The 21,427-nt window shown below is 47.1% G+C and overlaps 1 protein-coding gene across 2 annotated transcripts in view; it reads left to right on the top strand.

Moving 5' to 3' along the window:
* The window catches only part of RBM41 (RNA binding motif protein 41), a 76,827-nt gene that overhangs the window by 18,050 nt on the left and 37,350 nt on the right, over positions 1 to 21,427 (top strand). For both annotated transcript variants that reach the window (XM_029607353.1, XM_029607354.1), the window contains exon 5: positions 8,217 to 8,421. In XM_029607353.1, the coding sequence (XP_029463213.1) occupies positions 8,217 to 8,421 (205 nt within the window). The remainder of the gene's footprint in view (positions 1 to 8,216; positions 8,422 to 21,427) is intronic.

Genomic DNA, 21,427 nt, shown 5'->3' with positions numbered 1-21,427 from the left:
CTTTCAATTCACTGCGGATACAGGTTTCGGCCCTCGGTTCCCTCTTAGGGCGTATCGATGGTTACGCGGTGGCGGCCCATCCGGATGTCGTTCACTTCCTCAAAGGAGCCAAACATTTAAATCCACCTGTCTAGCCTACTTGTCCGTCGTGGAGCCTTAATTTGATGCTTCAAGTCCTTTGCGAGGCGCCCTTTGAACCCCTCCGGCAGGCCACGCTTAAAGACCTCGCTCTTAAGACAGTATTTCTGGTCTCTATTTGCTCGGCCTGGAGAGTGTCTGAGCTCCAAGCCTTGTCTTGTAGGGAACCTTTTCTTCGCTTTTCTGATTCAGGTGTTTCCCTCAAGACAGTACCATCCTTCCTGCCAAAGGTCGTGTCTTCCGTTCACGTCAGTCAATCAGTGGAGCTCCCTGCCTTTTCTCCAGAAGACATTGTGAGCACGCCGGACGGTGACCTCCGGCATCTTGATGTAAAGAGAGTAATACTCCAATACTTACAGGTGACAAACGAATTTCGAATCTCTGATCATCTTTGTCTTATGGAGCGGCCCAAATAAAGGAAACAAGGCCTCCAAGGCTACCATTGCTCGCTGGCTGAAGGAGGCCTTATCTTTTTCGTGGCTGATCAGTTTCAGAGGGCTTAAAGACCCATTCTTTGCATGCACAATCTACTTCTTGGGCTGAGAGTCAGTCGGTCTCTCCGCAAGAAATCCGCAGAGCGACTACTTGGAAGTCTCTGCATACCTTTGCTCGTCATTATCGACGACGTCCAGGTGCCAGTGTTTGGTTCCTTTGGTCGGCAGGTGATTTGAGTGGGACTGTCTCGATCCCACCCTATTTCGGGAAGCTTTGGTACATCCCACTGTCTTGACTGATCCGGGTATGTACAGGGAAAGGAAAATTGGTTCTTACCTAAGAACATAAGAACATGCCATACTGGGTCAGACCAAGGGTCCATCAAGCCCAGCATCCTGTTTCCAACAGTGGCCAATCCAGGCCATAAGAACCTGGCAAGTACCCAAAAACTAAGTCTATTCCATGTTACCATTGCTAATGGCAGTGGCTATTCTCTAAGTGAACCTAATAGCAGGTAATGGACTTTTCCTCCAAGAACATATCCAATCCTTTTTTAAACACAGCTATATTAACTGCACTAACCACATCCTCTGGCAAAGAACTTTCTCCGATTAGTTTTAAATGTGCCACATGCTAACTTCATGGAGTGCCCCCTAGTCTTTCTATTATCCGAAAGAGTAAATAACTGATTCACATCTACCCGTTCTAGACCTCTCATGATTTTAAACACCTCTATCATATCCCCCCTCAGCCGTCTCTTCTCAAAGCTGAAAAGTCCTAACCTCTTTAGTCTTTCCTCATTTTCGTTCCTGTAGTACCACGGATCAGTCCAGACTCCCACCCGGTCTGTGGTTTCTTTCTGATTTGTCAGCTCGAAATTTTTTCTTTTGGTTATTCCCAGCATTTTGGATACAGTTACATCTTATCAGAACTTCAAGGCACCAGAAGTATCTAACAAATAGATATACATGTAAGAGTGGTTCTTTACAGTGTTGATAGTTCATGTTACATGTTGGTTGTTACTTGCTTGATCTTTTACTGGTTCACTTTACCTTTCTTGCTTTGATAACATTTATACTGAAGGGACGCAGGGTGAGCACTGTCCTGATATAGGATACCCTTTCAGGTTTTCTCTGTCTCCTTCTGCTGGACAGGAGACTCAGCCCACTCTCTGGACTGATCCGTGGTATTACAGGAACGAAAATTAGCAGGTAAGAACCAATTTTCCTATATAACAGCTTAAGTATGAACATTACGATCTTGTACTTAATGTGTCATCCAATAGGCAGCCAATGTAAGGAATGGAGAACTGGAGTGAAATGCTCATGAGTGCTTGTACTAGTTGGTATCCTAGCAGCAAAATACTACACAAATCTGCAGTCTTCTCAACACATTAGTAGGAATGCCAGTGAGTAGAGAGAGTTGCAATAGTCCATGCTTTTAAGTGCAAATTCTTTCTTGTTCTTCCCCCAGATCAGTCCAGACAAGTGGGTTTTGGATCCCTACCAGCAGATGGAGGCAGAAAATAAAAACGTTTCAGGCATTGCTACATAACCGAGAGTGCCACCTGTCTCTAGGAGATGGTAGATGTGCAAACCTGCAGTCTGAAGAACAAACTATTTAAGATTGAAAAAAGATAGGAGAAAGAACAAAAAATGTCTAAAGACTCTAGAAGAGGGTATTCCTGACAGATTTTTAAACCATTGGTTGCGCAAATACAGTCCCATTCACACGTATGTGGGCCGCATATGAGCAACGCAAATTTTAAGAAGTAAGGAAGTACGCGTGTACATACGTGTGTGTGTGTCAAGAATAAGGAGGCAGAAAAGGGGTGGGGAATGGGAGTTCTAGGGTGGGGCCGACTTACATGCGAACCCCCAAATTTTGCAAGGCTGAACATTAATGCACATCATGTTTCCTGCGTAACTTTACTTCTGTCCCTGATGAGGCTCAAGTCTGGAGATTTTGAGTCAGAGGGATCCTGAATACTGGGGGGGGGGGGGGGGGGGGAGTCTCACATGCTATATATCTCCCACTGCAAGAGTAGCACTTTCAACTCAAGGCGGGTTTTAGGGGAGGCAGTGTTATATTGATCAGCCTAGGGCACAACAGTCTGTAGATCCTTGTAACACTGCCTCTCCCCTAAAACCCACCCTGAGTTGAAAGTGCCGCTCTTGCAGTGGGATGTATAGAGATTATCAGATTCTCTCTCTTTCTCTCACCCCCACCCCCCGGTCATGAGCACGATATAATATTGAGCGTACTTTCCTTACATGCCCAATATGCGCATTTATGGGCACATGCATGTTCCTTTAAAATTTACTATCAAATGTTAGGCATTTTCATGGGCCATGCCTTTGAACAAGCCGGGCAAGACAAGGGGTTGGCAATCCCTGTGCTGCTTTAGCCCGTATCATCCAAAGGATTGGGAAACCAGGTGTCCCAGTTTCCTCCTTCCACCTGAGATCTTTGCCCCCACATCTTCACCAGGAGCAGGGAAGTATTCCTTTTTCTTTCTCTGCTTTCTTTGCAGCACTGCTCCTTTAAAAAAAAAAAAAAAGGAGGGTTAAGGGTCATTCGGCAATGCCTTGCTCGGCAGCATGGGGGGAAGGAGCAGCAAGTAGTCTCCTAACTCTCCCGGGATCCAGGGTGGTTCGGGCTAGGTAAAGTTTACCACAAGTAGGGCTTCTTCTTTTTGGCACGGCTGAGTGGCTTGGGAGGTAGCGCTGTGTGCGTTTATGATGGCGCTAACCTCAGAGCGAGGAAGTTGTCAGGCCTGCCACTCCTGTGCATGCAGCTCAACTCAGCCACACTGTGTGGCGACAGTGCCGCCTGCAGAGAAGGTACCTCAGCAGGACTGCCAGGAGGAAGGAAAGCCACCCGTTCACGGGGCTCATCAGAGAAGCTCCAGGAGGGGCCAATAGCACATTGGGCATAGTAGGTTCCCGTGGCAAGAGGCAGTCAGTCCCCTGAGAGCCTAGGGATTCCCCCCTTTCCCCCGGTTGTCTCTGGTGGTGCAGACTGGGTTTGACGACCAAGTGGATGCAGGAGCCTCTGAGGAGGTTGAGCTGGATAATGGGGGCACAAGGCCTATTTGTGCAGGAGGAATGAAGAGGGTAAAAAACCCCTGGCCCAGAAATCGCAGCAGCTCTCCAAGAGAGTTAGGGTGGCCCTGAATGATGGATCAGGGTCCTCCTGTGCTGTTTAGGGCTTGACAATCTGGTGGCAGAGAATGATTTGATGGAATTGGAGGGATCCGATGAGCTGCAGGATGACCTAGGTGATGATCTTTAGCTATCTTTTATTTGAATTTATTATTTGCCCGTAACCTGGCCAATGATCCGGATGATGATAAGGATTTGGGTGTCCTAGAGGAGATTTCAGTGGTGGAAGGGGATGACCCTCGGATGGTCCAGCTCTTCTGCAAAGAGTTGAGACACCTTCTTCCCCAAGTGCTGGAGGAACTGGGGATCAAAGTTCTCCAGCAGGAGTCAGATAATGAAAGCATGGACCCAATACTGGAAGGATTATGGGAATTGCCCAAAACCTTTTTGCTGCCTAAGAAGGTGAAGAAGCTGGTGAGCCGGGAGTTGGTTGCTCCTGAGGCGGGTCTCAAGGTAGCAAGGGCAATGGCGAAGTTGTATCCATTGATGGAGGATACTGTCTTGGTGTTATCCAAGACTGATGCTTCAGATTCCGCGGTGACAAAGAAGACGACCATCCCAGTGGCGGGATTGGCTGCGCTGTAGGATGTCCAGGATCGAAAGCTGGAAATTCAGTTGAGAGTGTTTGAAGTCTCGGCCTTAAGCCTCTGAGCGGTGATCTATGGTAGTCTGATGCAGAAAGTGTGTTTACACTGGGTGTAGAAGTCCCAGGAGAGTGAGTCGTTCTCATCTGACAGGGCTAAGCAGGCAGCCCAGCTGGAGACTGGGGTCGCTCATGGTGATGCATTTTATGACTTGGACTTTGGCCAGACCTATGATGTCAGTGGTGGCAGCATGGAGGCTTCTTTGTCTGCGAAATTGGTCAGCAGATGTGTGGTCCAAATCACAGTTGTGTAATCTCTCTTTTAAGTGTTTGGTGAAGACCTGGAACAGCTGATCAAACATTTGAGGGAGTCAAAGGGAAATATGCTGCCAGAGGATAAGAAGAGTGGAAAGAATACTTTCCAAGATATGAGGAGGTTTCACTCCAACAAGAATTCTTCGATGTCCTTGCAGAAGCAGCAATCAGGAAGACAGAATCCTTTCATGACTCCCGGAGACCCCTTAGCAATAGTTCCAGTCGGGACCAGTGGGAGCAAATCCACACAATGAAGCCAGGCAAGTCCACTCCAGCATGGAAGCTGTTAGGGGACATCTGACACGTTTTTACAGGGAGTGGACCAGGATCACCTCTGATCAATGAGTCCTGGAGATAAGAGATGGTTAAGCTTTAGAATTTTCATGTCCAATCAGGGAAATCTTGATCTCTCATTGTGTGTCTCACAGCAAACGAGCGGTGATTCAAGATATGTTGCAGTGTCTTCAAGGATTAGGTACAATTATTCCATTGCTATTCAGGATACAAGGTCAAGAAAGATACTTGATTTACTTTGTGGTTTCAAACAAGGAGGGTATCTTTCACCCCATCCTAGATCTGCAAAAGGTCAGTGCAGCACTCTGAGTTCTGCGTTTCCAGTGGAGAAGTTGCAGACTGTAATAGCAGCGGTAGGCCAAGGGGAGTTTTTGGCATTGTTGGATTTGACGGAGGTCTATCTGCACTTTCCCATACGCACGGAACATCAGAAGTTTTATCCTTTCATGGTGCTGGGGCAGCATTTCCAGTTTCAAGCTCTTCCTTTCAGGTTGGCGACGGCTCCAAGGACGTTCATGAAGGTGAAGGAATGGCCGCTGCGCTGCGGATGGAGGGGATTCTGGTTCACCCTTATCTGGATGACTGGCTCATCTGGGCAAAGTCGGAGGAGGAGTGTCATCAGTTGGTCAGGAGGGTCCTGGTGATGCTATACTCAGTAGGCTGGGTGATCAACATGGCAAAGAGTCATCTTGTCCTGTCCCAGCCATTAGAGTACCTAGGAGCAAGGTTTGATACCCAGCAGGAAAAAGTGTTCTTATGTTCTTAAATTACTTCGGAGAGGGTCATGAAATTGCAGGCACAGGTGGCTCATTTGTTGCAGCTGCCAGTGCCCAGGACCTGGGGTTATTTGCAGATTCTGAGTTCTGTGATGTCTATGGCAGACTTGGAGCTGTGGGTCTTTGCTCACATGTGCCCACTCCAGAGGGTACTTTTGTCCCGATATTGTCGAAGGAGTTTCAGCTGTCGTTTCTGCTTTAGGTGGCATCAGGTCCAGTCTCTCATGGTGGCTATCTCGCCACAATTTGTAGAAGGGCATGAATCTGAAGACCCCAAACTAGGTGATGGTGACCACAGATGCCAGCCTCAGAGGTTGGGGGGGGCATTCTATGACGAGCGGATGGCCCAAGGTCTGTGGTCACTGGCGGAAGCATCCTGGTCAATCAATCATTTGGAAACAAGGGCAGTTTGCAGGGCATTGCTGTGTTTCTTCCCTCAGGTCCAAGGACGAATGGTATTCTCAGACAATACAACAATGGTGGCCTATATCAATCGCTAGGGCAGAATGAAGAGTTGCAGGGTGGCCCTTGAGGCCCAAGAGCTGTTTGTCTGGGTGGAGTAGTATCTGCAAGGGATTGTGGCGTTGCCCGTGGCCAGAGTGGGCAATGTGCAGGAGGATTACTTCAGCAGGCAGCAGTTGGATCCAGGGGAATGGGAGTTGTCAGCAGAGGCTCTGGACCTCATTTGTGCCAGGTAAGGCAGTCCCCAGCTGGATCTGATGGCATTGGGAAGCAATGCTAAAGCAGCTCATTTCTTCATTCGCAGATAGGAGGTCTGGAGCTAAGGGATCGATGCTCTGGTTCTCCTTTGGCCAGCAGAGATTCTGCTGTACATGTTTCCTCCATGGCCTCTCGTAGGTCGCATGTTGAGACGCATAAAGTGACACCCAGGAAGGCTGATTCTAGCAGTTCTGGAGTGGCCACGTTATCCGTGGTTTGCAGATCTGGTTTGTTTCTCAATTGATGGTCCTGTCGGGTTGGTTCATCTTCAGGGACTGCTCTGAAAGGAGCCATCTTCTCGGATCAGGTGGCGTGTCTCGTGGCGTGGCTTTTGAGTGGAGGTGCTTAAGGTTATTGCCACGCTGCTTCAGGTGAGGAGACCTTCCACGTGTCTGGGTGTGGAGAGTGTTTGAGGACTGGTGTTTAGAAGAGGGCCTAGAGCCGTTGCGGGTGGATATTCCCCAGATCTTGGCCTTTTTGCAGCAGGGCTTGACTAAAGGTCTGGCCTACAATTTACATTGGGTATAGGTCGTGGCCTTAGCATGAATTAGGGGCACATTACAGTTTGGATGGTTAGCACTGGAAAGTTTTCCATTTCCTTTGTTTGATGTGAAGGCTGCAGTTCAAGGGGCTCCAATTCTCAGTTCACCTTCAAAGGAAAGTGGAAGTTTTGAGTTGAGTTTGATGTTAATTTGGCTTGGGTAAAGTCAATACTGAGGACTGCATGTTGCACTCTCGATAATGTAGCAGTACCTGAAAAATTATCTGTCTCCATCTGCTGGTAGGGATGCAAAACCCCCTTGTCTGGACTGATTTGTGGTATTCCAGGAACAAAAATTAGCAGGTAAGAACCAATTTTCCTTTAGGACAAGTGCATTTATAAGCATCTGATCTGAATGCTAGAGCTGGCCTAGTGACTCACCATCCTAGTCACTTGGCCTAGTCACTAGGATGAAACCAAGTCATCCTAGTGACTTGGTTTCCTTTATGTAAGCTTTGTACTTACATAAAGGAAACCAAGGTTAGATTCCTGGACTTTGCTTCTACTCCTTGGACCCTCAGGGGCTAGGGATACTGTAGACAAATCACTCATGACCCATGAGGGTCATATCACAGGTTGCCCCAGGAGGTAGGAAGCTCTGCTTTTGGCCTTAATTGAGGGACCTGGAAGGTAGCATCAAGGGCCAGTGGGAGAGAGAACTGCAGCAGGGGGTGGGGGAGGGGGAAAGATGTGAAAGGGCTGAGGCAGAGGGAGAGAGGACTGAGCTACAGTAGGATGAGGTAGCGAGTGGAGTGGAGAAGGAGAGTGAGAGGGCTGCATATGGTAGATTAAGGGATGCAATCTAGCCATGTATTCCTGCACCCTTTTCCTCCCCCACCTTCAACAAATTATTGAGGAAATCATGGCAAGAGCATGTCATCCCTGTCAAGCAAATTCTGGGTGAATTTTTTAATCTCTGCTTCCGCATATATTTGATATACTTGCCTTTTTTATTAAAATAGACTCTAGGGAATCAAATATACCCAATGTGAGATAAATAACTGCATCAAAGCTTTATATTGAGCTGGATGTGCATACTTATTACCGAATCAGTGGTAGGGGTTAATGGTTACTTTGTTAAAAAAAAAAATGAACAAACATTTAAGTCTAAATTGTGCTGCTAGCTTTGGTATATGTTGACATATGAGAAGAGGCATGGCATGATATCAGTGGGCGATCTGGGATATGAAGCAATTGGTTATAAGAATGTTTGTATGTTTTTTAAATTACTTTCCTGGCTATGATTCTAGGGGTCTGGATTTGGGGCAGCCCCTGAGGCAGTGCAGGAGAGGTTGAGAGCCATTGAGGAGAAGATCTCGGAGCGCCAACGTATCCTGGCATTGCCGCAGAGATTTGCAGGCAGCAAACAGCTGAACCGACGGGAGATGGAAATAGAAAACGCACTGTTCCAGGGGACGGATCGACACTCTTTCCTTAGATCTCTCTATTACCAAGGTACAAGGCCAACATATCACATGGGAGCTAGGATATAATCACTGTGTACCTGGATCTGAATAGTATGGACCAGAAGGAATGGTTGGAAATTCCAGGCTTTGAGTTCTAGACAGTGATTAGGATTTTAGTGCATACATCACGTAATTATTTAAATGAGATCTCTGCTGGCCATATGTTTTCATGAAATTGTGGTTGCTAGCACTTAAGGCTTGGAATTGCTTATTTCTAGATTAGTGCAGTAATATTTAATATCCCTAGGATATAGATAAGTATAAGAAAGTGTGCATGATTGTAATGTCACAGCTTACAAAATGCTAACAATCTAAGTAAGAGCACTGGGAGGTTAAATACTAGAGATGTGAATCGGAACTGATATCGGATCCGATTCTGGTTCCGATTCACATCTATAGAGATGTGAATCGGAACTGATATCGGATCCGATATCAGTTCCGATTCACATCTCTATTAAATACCATGCCCAGGGCCACAGATTAAGCAGTAAAGGGGGAAATGAACAGAAGTCTCTAGGTTCACGACATAAAAATGAAACTACTACACTATACTCCCAGGTCTAGTCAAATATGTTAACTTTATGAATGGAGTTGTGGGTAAACAATAAGAGTTTGGCCACAGCTCTGTTGCAGGTGTAGTTTTGTGTGAAAGACTTAAGTTGTTTTGTAATGTTGAAACAATTGAGTTCCAAGTGCAGTGAAGTCAGGATGTGCTAAAGTTCGGGGGGAGGAATGGCAAATTTGTGCATTATAGAGCAACCCTACCAGCTTAAGAGCTGGTATTATTGGGTTCGACTGAGAAAACACTTCCTACTTCAGCTGCTCTTTTAGAAGGGCCCTGCTGTAAACGAATTGATAGCAGGCACGGTCAAATAGTGTCTGCAGCAGTCGGTTACGATCCAAAGGGCCAGAGAACAGGAACAAAATAAAACTAACCAAAAAGAAGAATAGTTTCCGACAGCCACAGCTAATGGAACTGCTCTTTGAGCAGGCACCCAAATCTTGTGTCTGCACAGTTAGAGGGCAATAATAGGTACACACCAGAAATGACATATGGAGATTTCAAAATGAAAAGCACTATATGTAATTTCCCTTCCCTACAATGTGGGAAAATTTACTATAAAGCAGGGGGAATAGGGAAGCAATAATCAGACCAAGCTTTCACATGGGTAAAACATCCGTTTATTGTCCCCTAAACATGCTGTCCGGTGTTTGTTGAAAGTGGCATTGTTTCTTTCAGGGAAGCTGTACCGAGATAAATTTGGCTGACTGTTTCATTTCCTTTCTTTATCTCATGGCAAGTTTTTATTTCCTTTCCTGACGTTTTAATTAATGAAGCAAATAACTGTTTTATACGTATTTTAAAGCCCTTTAAAGTGTTGCAAGAATCCATTCAGAAGGTTGGCATTTTTTAAGAGCCCCTTGAAATTTACGTCAATAAAGTGTTTCATCTGAAGGAAATCGTAGAACACTGCAGAGTAATTAAGAACTGTGATCAAGCAGGCAAATAAACAGTGAATAAAAAAGCCATAGTAAATTCAACCAAAGAGCAAATGGCATTAAATGTTTTCTTTAAAAATGTTTCAATGGGGAAATATTCTACAGTCTAACGGCATAGGCTATTGCATGAGAGAGACATTTCTCACAATGTAGATTCCTTTAAGAGGTTACTGACATCAAGAAAGGTAACTTTAAGCAATGGTGCAGTTACGCACATTCATCGTTAAAAAAAAATTTTAAATGTAGAGAAAATAAGGCATTATGGTGTCTGGGCCCTGTCCCCACTGCAAAAATAAACACTGCAGTTGAAAGCAGAAATCTATTAGCGAGACTCTCGATGAGCAATGCAGAAGTTTGTACAAGGGTACAAGGTTGGCAAAGTTTGGTTCACAATAGCTCTGCAGCCATTGATATACGCCCTTTCCCCTCTTCTTCTCTCTGTAATACGAGGGGGTTGTTGCATTGGTAAATGTATCTTTCCCTGTACGTACCCAGATCAGTCCTGGGTTTTGGCCCCCCCCCTCTAGCAGATGGTATCAGAGCAGTTTTCAAAACAAAACTACCTTATATAGGATGGTGCCACCTACAGTCCGGCAGTATTTCTCTGTCTCCAGCAGATGGTGGACGTGCAAAACCTACGGTTTGAGCTGTTTTCCTTGTTTTTTTGCTAGGAGTTAGTTAGACTTAGGATGATTTTTTTTATTATGAACAATTTTGCTTTAGTTTATTAAAAAAAAAAAAAAAAAGGTCAAAAGAGAATTATTCCAGGAGCAGTGCAGTCTTCAGCCTCCCAGGGGGTCGTAAGGTCCTGAGAGGGCCATCCCGCACTGGTGTTGAGGCAGCTGCATAACAGGGTCGAGGGCACTCTTTTCCCCCTATTTGGCAGCTTTGGGTGAGACACCGGGGAGCCCAGTTCACTCCACTCAGCAGGAACAGGATCTTGGACACTGCCGGGCAAGTGTTTGGGGGGAAAAAAAAAAAAACAAGTTAGTTCGTGTCTGCTTTCTCTGACGCTGCGGCTCTCTCTCCCCTTCCTGGCTCGGTGCGGCGGTGTACCGAGAGGTCTCTCTTTCATTTTAAGCTTGTGCTATGTTTACTGTGTTACCGATGCTGCGATCATCTGCATGCTGCATGTGCGGCTCGGCCCGCGTGCGTCTGTCCAGGGAGGGCCTCTGTTCCGCGTGTGTGCCCAGGGAGGAGGGTTCCTCCAGGGCCGTGAAAATCGCAAGGAGCAAGGCTGCCTGAGTCACCGAAAGGACAGCTGCTGCTCGACAGGCTGAGGCTGATCCGTTCCCGCACAGCGCAGGAACGGAGGCCATTTTGGAAGTATTTCGGCCGGCACCTCATGCAGCATTGGGGGAGGGGATTATGCCGCCTCCTCTTTCACTTCAGCAGAATTCTCCCGGGGAAAGGGGTTCTTTGCTGCCTAATTCACGTGCAACGGAGGATAGCCCCGAGGGGCCTTCTGATTCCTCTTCCTCTTTTTCATTGGAGTTTATTTTGTTACTCCATAAGGCTTTTAAAGCGAAGAAGTCAGGAAAGCAGCAGTCTGGAATAAAATTATCCTCTCTGGGTTGTAAGCCCCATACGAGGAAGCGGCCCAAGCCTAAGGGAGGATCTGGGCCATCAAAACCTAAGCATCCACTACGCGTAGTGGTCCCGCAGACTGATTCAGATACTTCTGGGCATGATTCTGACCCAGGAGACCCGGATCTTCAGCCCAAGCCCCCGCAGGGGGTGGATGTTGACCCTGATTTACAGCAACATGTCGTGACTAGGAGATCACATGTTGTGGAAGGGGATGACCCTAAGGTGGTCCGTCTTTTTAGGAAGGAGGAGTTGGGACCTCTTATTCCTGCTATTCTGGCAGAGCTGGGCATTGAAGGACCACCAGAGGAATCCAAGCTGGGAGTTATGGATCCAGTATTGTTGGGTCTGAGAGGCCCAGCTATCTCTTTTTTCCTTTTCATTTCTCGGCTACAGACTTGCTTTTCCATGAATGAGATACCCCGGATTTGGGATTGAAGGTGAGCAAGGTCATTGATAAGCTATATCCTCTGCCGAAGGATGCTTTGGACCTGCTGCGAGTGCCCAGGGTAGACGTGGCTGGGTCTGCAGTTACCAAGAAGACTACAATTCCTGTTACGGGAGCAACAGCACTCAAAGACCTGCAGGACAGGAAGTTGGAGTTGCAGCTTAAGAGGATATTTGAGGTCTCAGCACTAGGAGTGCGGGCTGCTATGTGCAACAAATTTGCCTTGTGAGCTGGCCTCCGCTGGGTGCAGCAGTTATAGGCCAACACTGGTCTCTCGGCGGAGAAAGCTTCCCAGGCAGGCCACCTAGAAGCTTCAATTGCCTACAGTGCTGATGCACTTTATGACCTTTTACGTACGTTGGCAAGATCCATGGTGTCGGCGGTCTCAGCACATAGGCTCCTGTGGTTAAGGAACTGGTCGGCGCAGCTTGGATCTTTGCCATTCAAGGGCAAGTTGCTTTTTGGAAAGTATCTGGAAGATATGATCCACTCTCTGGGGGAGAATAAGGTCCATCGGTTACCGGAGGATACACCGAAGTCAAGGGGATACTTTTCATCCTGGGCTAGATTCAGAGGGAATTGGAGATTTTGAACATCTAGAGCACCCACTACTTCCTTTCGTCAGGCACCAAATAGACAGCAAACTTGGTCCCAGTCCTTTCTTGGCTGGCAATTCGGTAGAGCTGGTAATTCCCAGTCCGCTTCTGGAACAAAGTCTTCACAATGAAGGGGCGCTGGTCCATTCCTCGGTACCAGCGGTAGGGGGCAGACTGTCCCTGTTTTTTGAGGAATGGGCCAAGGTAACTTCGGATCAGTGGGTGCTTACCGTGATAAGACAAGGCTACGCTTTAGATTTTGCATGGTGCCCCCTGGGACCGGTTTCTCATCTCTCTCTGCAGTTACCAAATCAAGCGAAAAGTGGTACAGGACACCTTGCAGCGACTTCTACAGCTAGGGGCCATCATCTCAGTTCCTCCAGAGGCAAGAAGAAAAGGATGTTACTCCATTTACTTCATAGTGCCCAAGAAAGAGGGTTCCTTTCGGACTATTCTGGATCTGAAAAGGGTAAACAGATGTCTCCGAGTGCCACATTTTTGCATGGAGAAGCTCCAGTCATTGCCTCGGTGCAAAAGGGAGAGTTTCTGGCATCCTTGGATCTCACGGAAGCGTACCTTCATATAGGCATCTGTCCAGATCACCAGAGATTTCTCTGATTCTCGGTGCTGGATCAGCACTTCCAGTTTCGAGCGCTGCTCTTCGAGCTTGCTACCACACCCAGGACGTTCACCAAAGTAATGGGGGTGGTGGTAACCCATCTCCAGAGGGAGGGGCTTTTGGTGCATCCCTACTTGGACGACTGGCTGATTCGGGCAAAATCGTAATCGCTTGTCTGGGTGTGGACTCGCATAGTGCTCCAGCTCCTGCAATCACTAGTCAGGGTAGTCAATTTCGCCAAGAGTCAGCTGGTACCAACTCAATCCTTGGAATTTTTGGGTGCTCTATTCGACACTCAGCAGGGCAGAATATTTCTTACCACAGAACGCATCTCCAAACTGCAAGGTCAAGTAAGAGACTTATTACTCAAGCAGCCACCCAGGGTCCGAGATTATTTGCAGGTTCTCGGTTCGATGACTTCAACCCTGGAACTGGTACCCTGGGCCTTCGCTCATATGAGGCCTTTACAGTCCACGTTGCTTTCCCGATGGAACCCAGTTTCCAAACTTTTTCATCTACCTCTTCCGCTTACGATACTGCGCGATCCAGTCTCGATTTGTGGCTGATGGCAGACAATTTATCCTGAGGAGTTCCCCCTGGAAGTGCCAGAGTGGACTATGGTCACCACGGATGCCAGCCTCTCCGGTTGGGGGGCGGTATGCCAGGGAAAATCGGTACAAGAAATATGGACTCCCGATGAATCACAGTGGTTGATCAATCGTCTGGAGACGAGCGGTGTGGTTAGCGTTACAGGCGTTCCGTCCTCTCCTTCAAGGGAGGTCGGTCAGAATTCTGTCCGACAATGCGACCACGGTGGCGTACATCAGTCGCCAAGGAGGAACCAGAAGTCAGCCAGTGGCGATAGAAGAACATAAGAAATTGCCGTACTGGGTCAGACCAAAGGTCCATCAAGCCCAGCATCCTGTTTCCAACAGAGGCCAAACCAGGCCACAAGAACCTGGCAATTACCCAACCACTAAGAAGATCCCATGCTACTGATGCAATTAATAGCAGTGGCTATTCCCTAAGTAAACTTGATTAATAGCCGTTAATGGACTTCTCCTCCAAGAACTTAGCCAAACCTTTTTTGAACCCAGCTACACTAACTGCACTAACCACATCCTCTGGCAACAAATTCCAGAGCTCTATTGTGCATTGAGGGAAATTGAATTTTCTCCGATTAGTCTTAAATGTGCTACTTGCTAACTTCATGGAATGCCCCCTAGTCCTTCTATTATTTGAAAGTGTAAATAACCGAGTCACATCTACTCGTTCAAGACCTCTCATGATCTTAAAGACCTCTATCATATCCCCCCTCAGCCATCTCTTCTCCAAGCTGAAAAGCCCTAACCTCTTCAGCCTTTCCTCATAGGGGAGCTGTTCCATCCCCTTTATCATTTTGATTGCCCTTTTCTGTTCCTTCTCTATCGCAACTATATCTTTTTTGAGATGCGGCGATATGGAGATGGAGCGATATAGAGGCATTATGACATTTTCCGTTCTATTAACCATTCCCTTCCTAATAGTTCCTAACATTCTGTTTGCTTTTTTGACTGCTGCAGCACACTGAGTCAACGATTTAAAGTATTATCCACTATGATGCCTAGATCTTTTTCCTGGGTGGTAGCTTTTTCCTGGGTGGTAGCTCGTCAGTTGATCATCTGGGTGGAGCAGCACTTAGACAGCATTGCAGCATCTCACATAGCCGGCTTCGACAACGTTCAGGCAGACTTTCTCAGTCGGCACCGTCTCGATCCCAGGGAATGGGAGTTGGCAGACGAGGCGTTTCAGCTCATATCGACACGTGGGGCATACCTAGCATAGATCTCATGGCAACGTTTCGGAATGCCAAAGCCCCGTGTTTTTTACGGTTGTCGCAGAGAGACAGGAGCAGAAGGGGTAGATGCCCTGGTTCTGCCCTGGCCGACCGACGTTCTGCTGTACGTCTTCCCGCCCTGGCCGTTAATCGGCAAAGTGCTCAGACAGATAGAGATCCATCCAGCAGAGGTAATCTTGGTAGCTCCAGAATGGCCAAGACGTCCATGGTTTGCGGACCTTCTACATCTAGTGGTGACAGGGCCGCTGCGGTTTCCAGTTCTCCCAGACCTGCTGCATCAAGGGCCCATTTGTTTGGAAGAAGTTGATCGCTTCTATCTAGTGACATGACTTTTGAAAGGCAACGACTGAGTCGCAAAGGTTATTCTCCCGCCGTAGTGACTACCCTCCTGCGATCAAGGAAAACATCCACCAATCTCGCTTCTGTTAGATTGTGGAACGTTTTTGAATCTTTGTGTCTGGACCGGGAGGTTGATCCTACCCAGGCTTCGGTGTCTGATATCTGGTGTTTACTTCAAAATGGTCTGTCCAAGGGCTTATCGTGTAGTTCTCTCAGGGTGCAGGTGGCTGCTCTTGGTTGTTTGCGGGGTACCGTTCAAGGCGTAATGTTAGCGGCACATCCGGATGTAGCCTATTTCCTACGAGGAGTGAAGCACTTGCAGCCTCTGGTGAGGCACCCTTGTCCGTCCTGGAATCTGAATTTAGTTCTCGGAGCTCTATGCTCGGCACCCTTTGAGCCTTTGAAAAGGGTGACTCTGAAGGATCTTTATTTATTTATTTTGGACTTTTATATACCGACGTTCGTGTAAAAAATACAAATCACATCGGTTTACAATGAAACTGTTGTCGCATGAGAGCGTTACATAGAAGGTAATTTTTTTGATAGCCATTACATCGGCTCGTAGAGTGTCGGAACTCCAGGCTCTTTCCTGTAGAGAACCTTTTTTGAGGATCTCCGATTCGGGGGTTTCCTTATGGACAGTTCCTTCGTTTCTGCCGAAAATGATTTCTTCATTTCATGTCAACCAATCGGTGGAGCTGCCGGCCTTTGCCGCCTTAGACCAATTGGATCCCTTGTCTCGGGACTTGAGGAAGCTGGACGTTCGCAGACCTTTACTGCGTTATTTGAAAGTCACAAATGCCTTTCGTGTGACGGACCATCTTTTTGTGCCGTGGAGTGGTCCCAAATGAGGACAGATGGCATCCAAGACTACCATAGCTCGCTGGTTGAAGGAGGCTATTTGCTCAGCCTATTTGCTACATGGTAGACCTCTTCCAGTTGGTCTTCATGCCTACTCTACTCTATCGCAAGCTGCGTCTTGGGCAGAGTGTCAGATGGTATCTCTGCAGGAGATTTGCAGGGCCGCTACTTGGAAATCCTTGCATACATTTGCGAGGCATTACAGACTGGATGTTCACGCGCCAGGTTCAGGAGGATTTGGAGAAGGAGTGCTCCAAGTGGGCCTCTCCGGATCCCATTCCATGTAAGAAAGCTCTGGTACATCCCAGGAGTCCGGTCTGATCCGTGTACATACGGGGAAAGGAAAATTAGTTTCTTACCTGATAATTTTCGTTCCTGTAGTACGTTTCGTTCCTGTAGTCCAGAGTCCCACCTGTTGGAGGCATGTTGGTGAGGGAGAGTCCGCTCAGTTATTAATTGATTGTTTTTTTCCGATCTGCAGAAATTTGTTTGACAGTCCTCAAGTGGTTCTACAGGTTCGGTTCCTATGTGGGTTAAGTGAGCTGGTTATTTTTCTTCTCGAAATGTTGTTGTACATAGTTATGGTGGTTTTTGTGAGCCATTCTGCTTTGACTGAGTAATACTGCCAGACTGTAGGTGGCACCATCCTATATAAGGCAGAGTTTAGTTTTGAAAACTTCTCTGTCTCCATCTGCTGGGGGGGGAACCCTGGAGTCTGGACTCTGGACTGATCCGTGGTACTACAGGAACGAAAATTATCAGGTAAGAAACTAATTTTCCTTTCCTACCTCTAGCAGGTTACTACACTTTTTTAAAAAAAATCTAAGTTTGGTTCCAGTCAGCTTGCTGCAGTTTCCACATGTCTAGCTTGAGATCAGAGGCTACTTTAGAGAAACAACGTACATTCTTGTTCAGGATTCATCACCAGCTGGTTTTTTATTAAAAAGAACCCTTTTAATAGGCCAACAGCTGCTGAGTATATCAGGATTCAGTGCTTTCCCCAGTTTTATTTTTAATTTAAATATATTAAATGTATCAAAATAAATTACAATCTTCCTCTGCACTCAGACAGGCCAAGCCTGTGGGTTATGCATTCCTACCAGCAGAGGGAGACAGAAAACTGATTTGTTGTCGTCACTGACATATAGCCCTGCTCCAACATCAGCCTGGCAGTATTCTCCATCTTCAGTAGATGGTGGACTTGCATCTCCCTACTGGGGATTGCTAGCATTAAAAAAAAAAAAAAGAGAGGGAGAAAAAGAATAGAACAAAGAGGTTGAGCTCCTGAGGTGATACCAGAATGGTCTCTCCCTTAGTTGAACGGTTTAAGTCTTGATGCCTGGCCAGGCTTAGACTTAAGAAGGACGAGGGAATGCTCAGCAGTGAAGACTTGTGCACTTTCCCCCCGTAGCTGGTGACCCGATAGTGCTCTCAGCCAGGGAAGGGCTGAGTTTAGGTAAAAAAGAGAAAGGAGGCAAGTGATAGCCCCCCTTATTTTCTTACTGGGTTGTTTCTCTCCCTCTACGTTTATTAGCCTTCCCCCACCCTCTCACCTCCATGAAGTTAATGGAGAGTGGACGCAGCACTGGTCAGTGGGTAGAGTAGCTTTCACTAAGTCCAACATCAAAAGCTTGGTCAGTCGGCTGCGTAGTAGGCCTCAACGAGCGGTTGTTTCCTGTGTGCTCAGGTGCGAGCATATATACACACATAGTACAGTAGTGGCTTAACGTAGGCAAGCACGTGCATGTATGTGTGCAAGCCTGCAGCCTACATTTAGGTGTTTAATTGTGCAGGTACACCTATGCATTGGTGTGTGTGCAGGAGACCACGTGGAAAGAGTGACCTTTTTGGTGGATAATGGCGCCGGGGACAAAAAAGTCTAAACGCTTTACTATTTGTGCCGCTTGCCATGTAAGGGCAATTTTGCCATCGCTCTTACTTCGCTGTGCCACCACTATCTGGAGGTTCAAGGTGATTTGCCTCTCAAAGAGTTTGCTACCGTTGAGGCATCCCCTCCACTGATGGAGGACTCTGTGGGAGGAGACACAAGAGGCGATATGATGGAAGTTCTCCTCTCCCCTTGTTCCTGATGGGAGAGATCAGAGTGTGCCATATTTGGTCCTATGGGCCCTGGTATGGATTCATCCTCCTTCTCCTGGGTGAAGTTTTTCCAGGGATTACAGGCTTTTTTGAAAGGGCATCCAGCAGAGGCAAAGCAGCCCAGTAAGAAGGGGGCTCATCATAGGGCGTCTCACTTGGCGTCCAAGTCTAGCAAGAGCCATAGAGAGGTTGCCACTGGGGAAGAAGAGGAGGATGAGTATCATTGCCAGTCAGATGATTCCGGGGGAGATTCAAATTTCACACCTCTGGAAGAAGGGGAAATTCTGTCTGACTTAGATCCACATAGGACTATACACTTCTTTCACAAGACTCAGACCCTGAAAGCACTCTGAGCAGAGTAGATGGGGGTGACGCTACAGGATCACAGAAAGATCCCATCTTGGTTACCTTGTACAAGGCGACCTGTTTATTTCCCCTCCTGGAACCAATTCAAGAGTTAATTGACCTTGAGTGGTATGTCCCAAAAGCAAGCTTTAAAGAGGGCGTTCTTTGGTGGGCATGTATCCCTTGGATCCGAAGGCAAGGGAGCATTTGCAATTCCGGAAGGTTGATGCCTTGGTGTGCGCTATTACTGAGCGAACCATCATCCTGGTCAAAGGAGGAGCAGCTCTGAAGGATTCCCAGGATAGGAGGAATAAAGCCATTCTCAAGCAAACATTTGAAGCCATGGCAAAACATTTGCAAATGGCTTCTTGCTGCTGCTCGATGGCTTGAGTAGGTTGGCTTCTCTCTCAGGAGACTTCAGGATTGGGAGTCAATAGTGGGCCAGTGTTGGAACCAGGAGCCACATTTCTATCTGATGTGATGTGTAAAGCTGCTAGAGGTGTAGCTTCCGTAATATCAGCAAGGTGCCTGTTGTGGCTGTGGAACTGGTCAGCAGATACTATTTCTAAATTGAATTTGACAAAGTTACCTTTTAGGGGTTCTCTTTTGTTTAGGAGTGAGTTGGAGAAAATGGTGAATAGATGGGGTGAATCTAAAACTACGTGATTGCCAGAGGACAAGAAAGTGGCATTGTGTTCTTTTGGGGACGAAAGCCCGTTAGAGGGGCAGCGACTCCACAGGTCATGTCCTTTTGGAAGAGCTCAGTTCTTTCAACCTAAGAAGCCAGATAAGATGCAGGCTCCGGGCCCAGAGCATCACGATCTTTGCAATGAATATGTGGGGCCCACCTATTGGTTTTGGAGATCAGTGGGCCAGTGGGACCTGGATATAATAAGAAACGACTGTGCTCTAGAATTTCCTCAGATGCCTTTATGGTTTCTCCATCCAACTTATTAACGAAGAGAGTGGCAGTGGAGGCTACTTTGAAAAGACTGCTAGACCTCAGGGCCATGATTCCAGTTCCCAGATAGCAGGAAAATACGGGGCGATATGCTATTTATTTTGTTGCTCCCAAGAAGGAAGAGGATTCCTTCTGGCCAATCCTGCATCTGAAAGGAGTCAACTGACATTTGGATATGACTCGCTTCAGAATTGAAGTCTTATGCTATATAATTATGACAGTACAGAAATGGGAGTTCCTCACGTCTCTCAATCTGACAGAAGCCTATCTATGTATCCCCATTCAAGGAGCATCATTAGTTCTTTGTTTTGTTATTATAGGGTACCATTATCAGTTTCGAGCCCTATTGTTCCATCTGGCTATGGCACCCAGAACTTTCTCAAGATTATGCTGGTAGTAGCAGCATCTCTGCACAAGAAGTGCATTCTAGTCCATCCATATCTGGATGACTAGTTGATTCGAGCCAAGAGCATGGAAGAAAATAATTTGACGTCTCACAAAGTGATCTGCCTCCTTCAGGAGCTAGGCTGGGTGATAAACTTAGCCAAAATCAATTTATTCCAACATAGAGCCTGGACTACCTCTTGAATGCAATTTGATAGGGAGTGGAGCAGAATGTTTCTGCCAGAGAAATGCATCTGGAAGTTGGTGACTCAAGTTCAGTCCTTGAGGATGATCATTCATCCAACAGTGTGGACTTATCTGCAGGTCTTGGAGACAATAGCAGCTACTTTAGAGTTAGTACCCTGGACAAGGGGGCATATGTGACCGCTTCAGCATGCGGTGCCTTCATGGTGGAATCCGCACTCACAGGAGAACACAGTAAGGCTCCACTTAAAAATGAAAGTAAGCGAACAGTTGCAGTGGTGGTTGCAAAGGGACCACCTCAGGAAAGGAGTGCCCTTGGAGACACTGAATAGGTTGGTGCTCACAACAGATGCGAGCTTCCTGGGTTGGGGGGCTCACTGTCAAATTTTGATGGCACGAGGTTGGTGAAATGCCTAGGAATGACAGTGGACCATCAATCATTTGGAAGTCTCTGGTTTGGCCTCTGTTGGAAACAGGATGCTGGGCTTGATGGGCCCTTGATCTGACCCAGCATGGCAATTTCTTATGTTCTTAAGCCCATGCAGTTAGCTTGGCGTGTCTACGGTTCACTGAGCATTTGGCAGGTTGAGCAGTGAAAGTAATGTAAGACAGTGCCACGAAAGTTGCCATATAAATCATCAGGGCGGAGCTAGAAATCATCAGATATCAATGGAGATAGATGCTCTCATGGCATGGGCAGAGTAACATTTTCAGGCGTTAACCACCTCTCACATTGCCAGGAAGGATAATGTGAGGGCCGATTATCTCAGCAGGCCTTAGACCTAGGAGAGTGGAAGCTGGCAGATGATGCCTTTCAATTCATAGTTTCCTCGATGGGGGCAGCCATATCTGACTTTAATGGCAAGCTACAGCAACTTGAAAGTGCCATGGTTCTACACTTGTAGAAAGGACCTGAGAGCGTTGGGAATCGATGTTCTCATCCAGCAGTGGCCATGAAACGGAGTGTGTTATGTTTTCCCTCCCTGGCCAATGATCGGCAGGGTAATTCGGAAGATTGCAAGTTGCACCGAGACCGTGCTTCTGTTGGCTCCAGATTGGCCACAGAGACTATGGTACGCCAACCTCTATCAGCTCCTAGTGGGCAGTCCTATGAGACTGCCAGTCAGAGATGATCTTCTGCATCAGGGGTCAATTGTGCATGAAAGTCCAGGCCAGTTCTGTCTTAAGATTTGGCCCTAGAAAGGATTTGTCTC

The sequence above is a fragment of the Rhinatrema bivittatum genome, chromosome 6 (assembly GCF_901001135.1).
Source record: "Rhinatrema bivittatum chromosome 6, aRhiBiv1.1, whole genome shotgun sequence".
In the NCBI taxonomy this organism is placed as follows: Eukaryota; Metazoa; Chordata; class Amphibia; order Gymnophiona; family Rhinatrematidae; genus Rhinatrema; species Rhinatrema bivittatum.
This window is presented reverse-complemented; position numbering and strand designations above follow the sequence as displayed.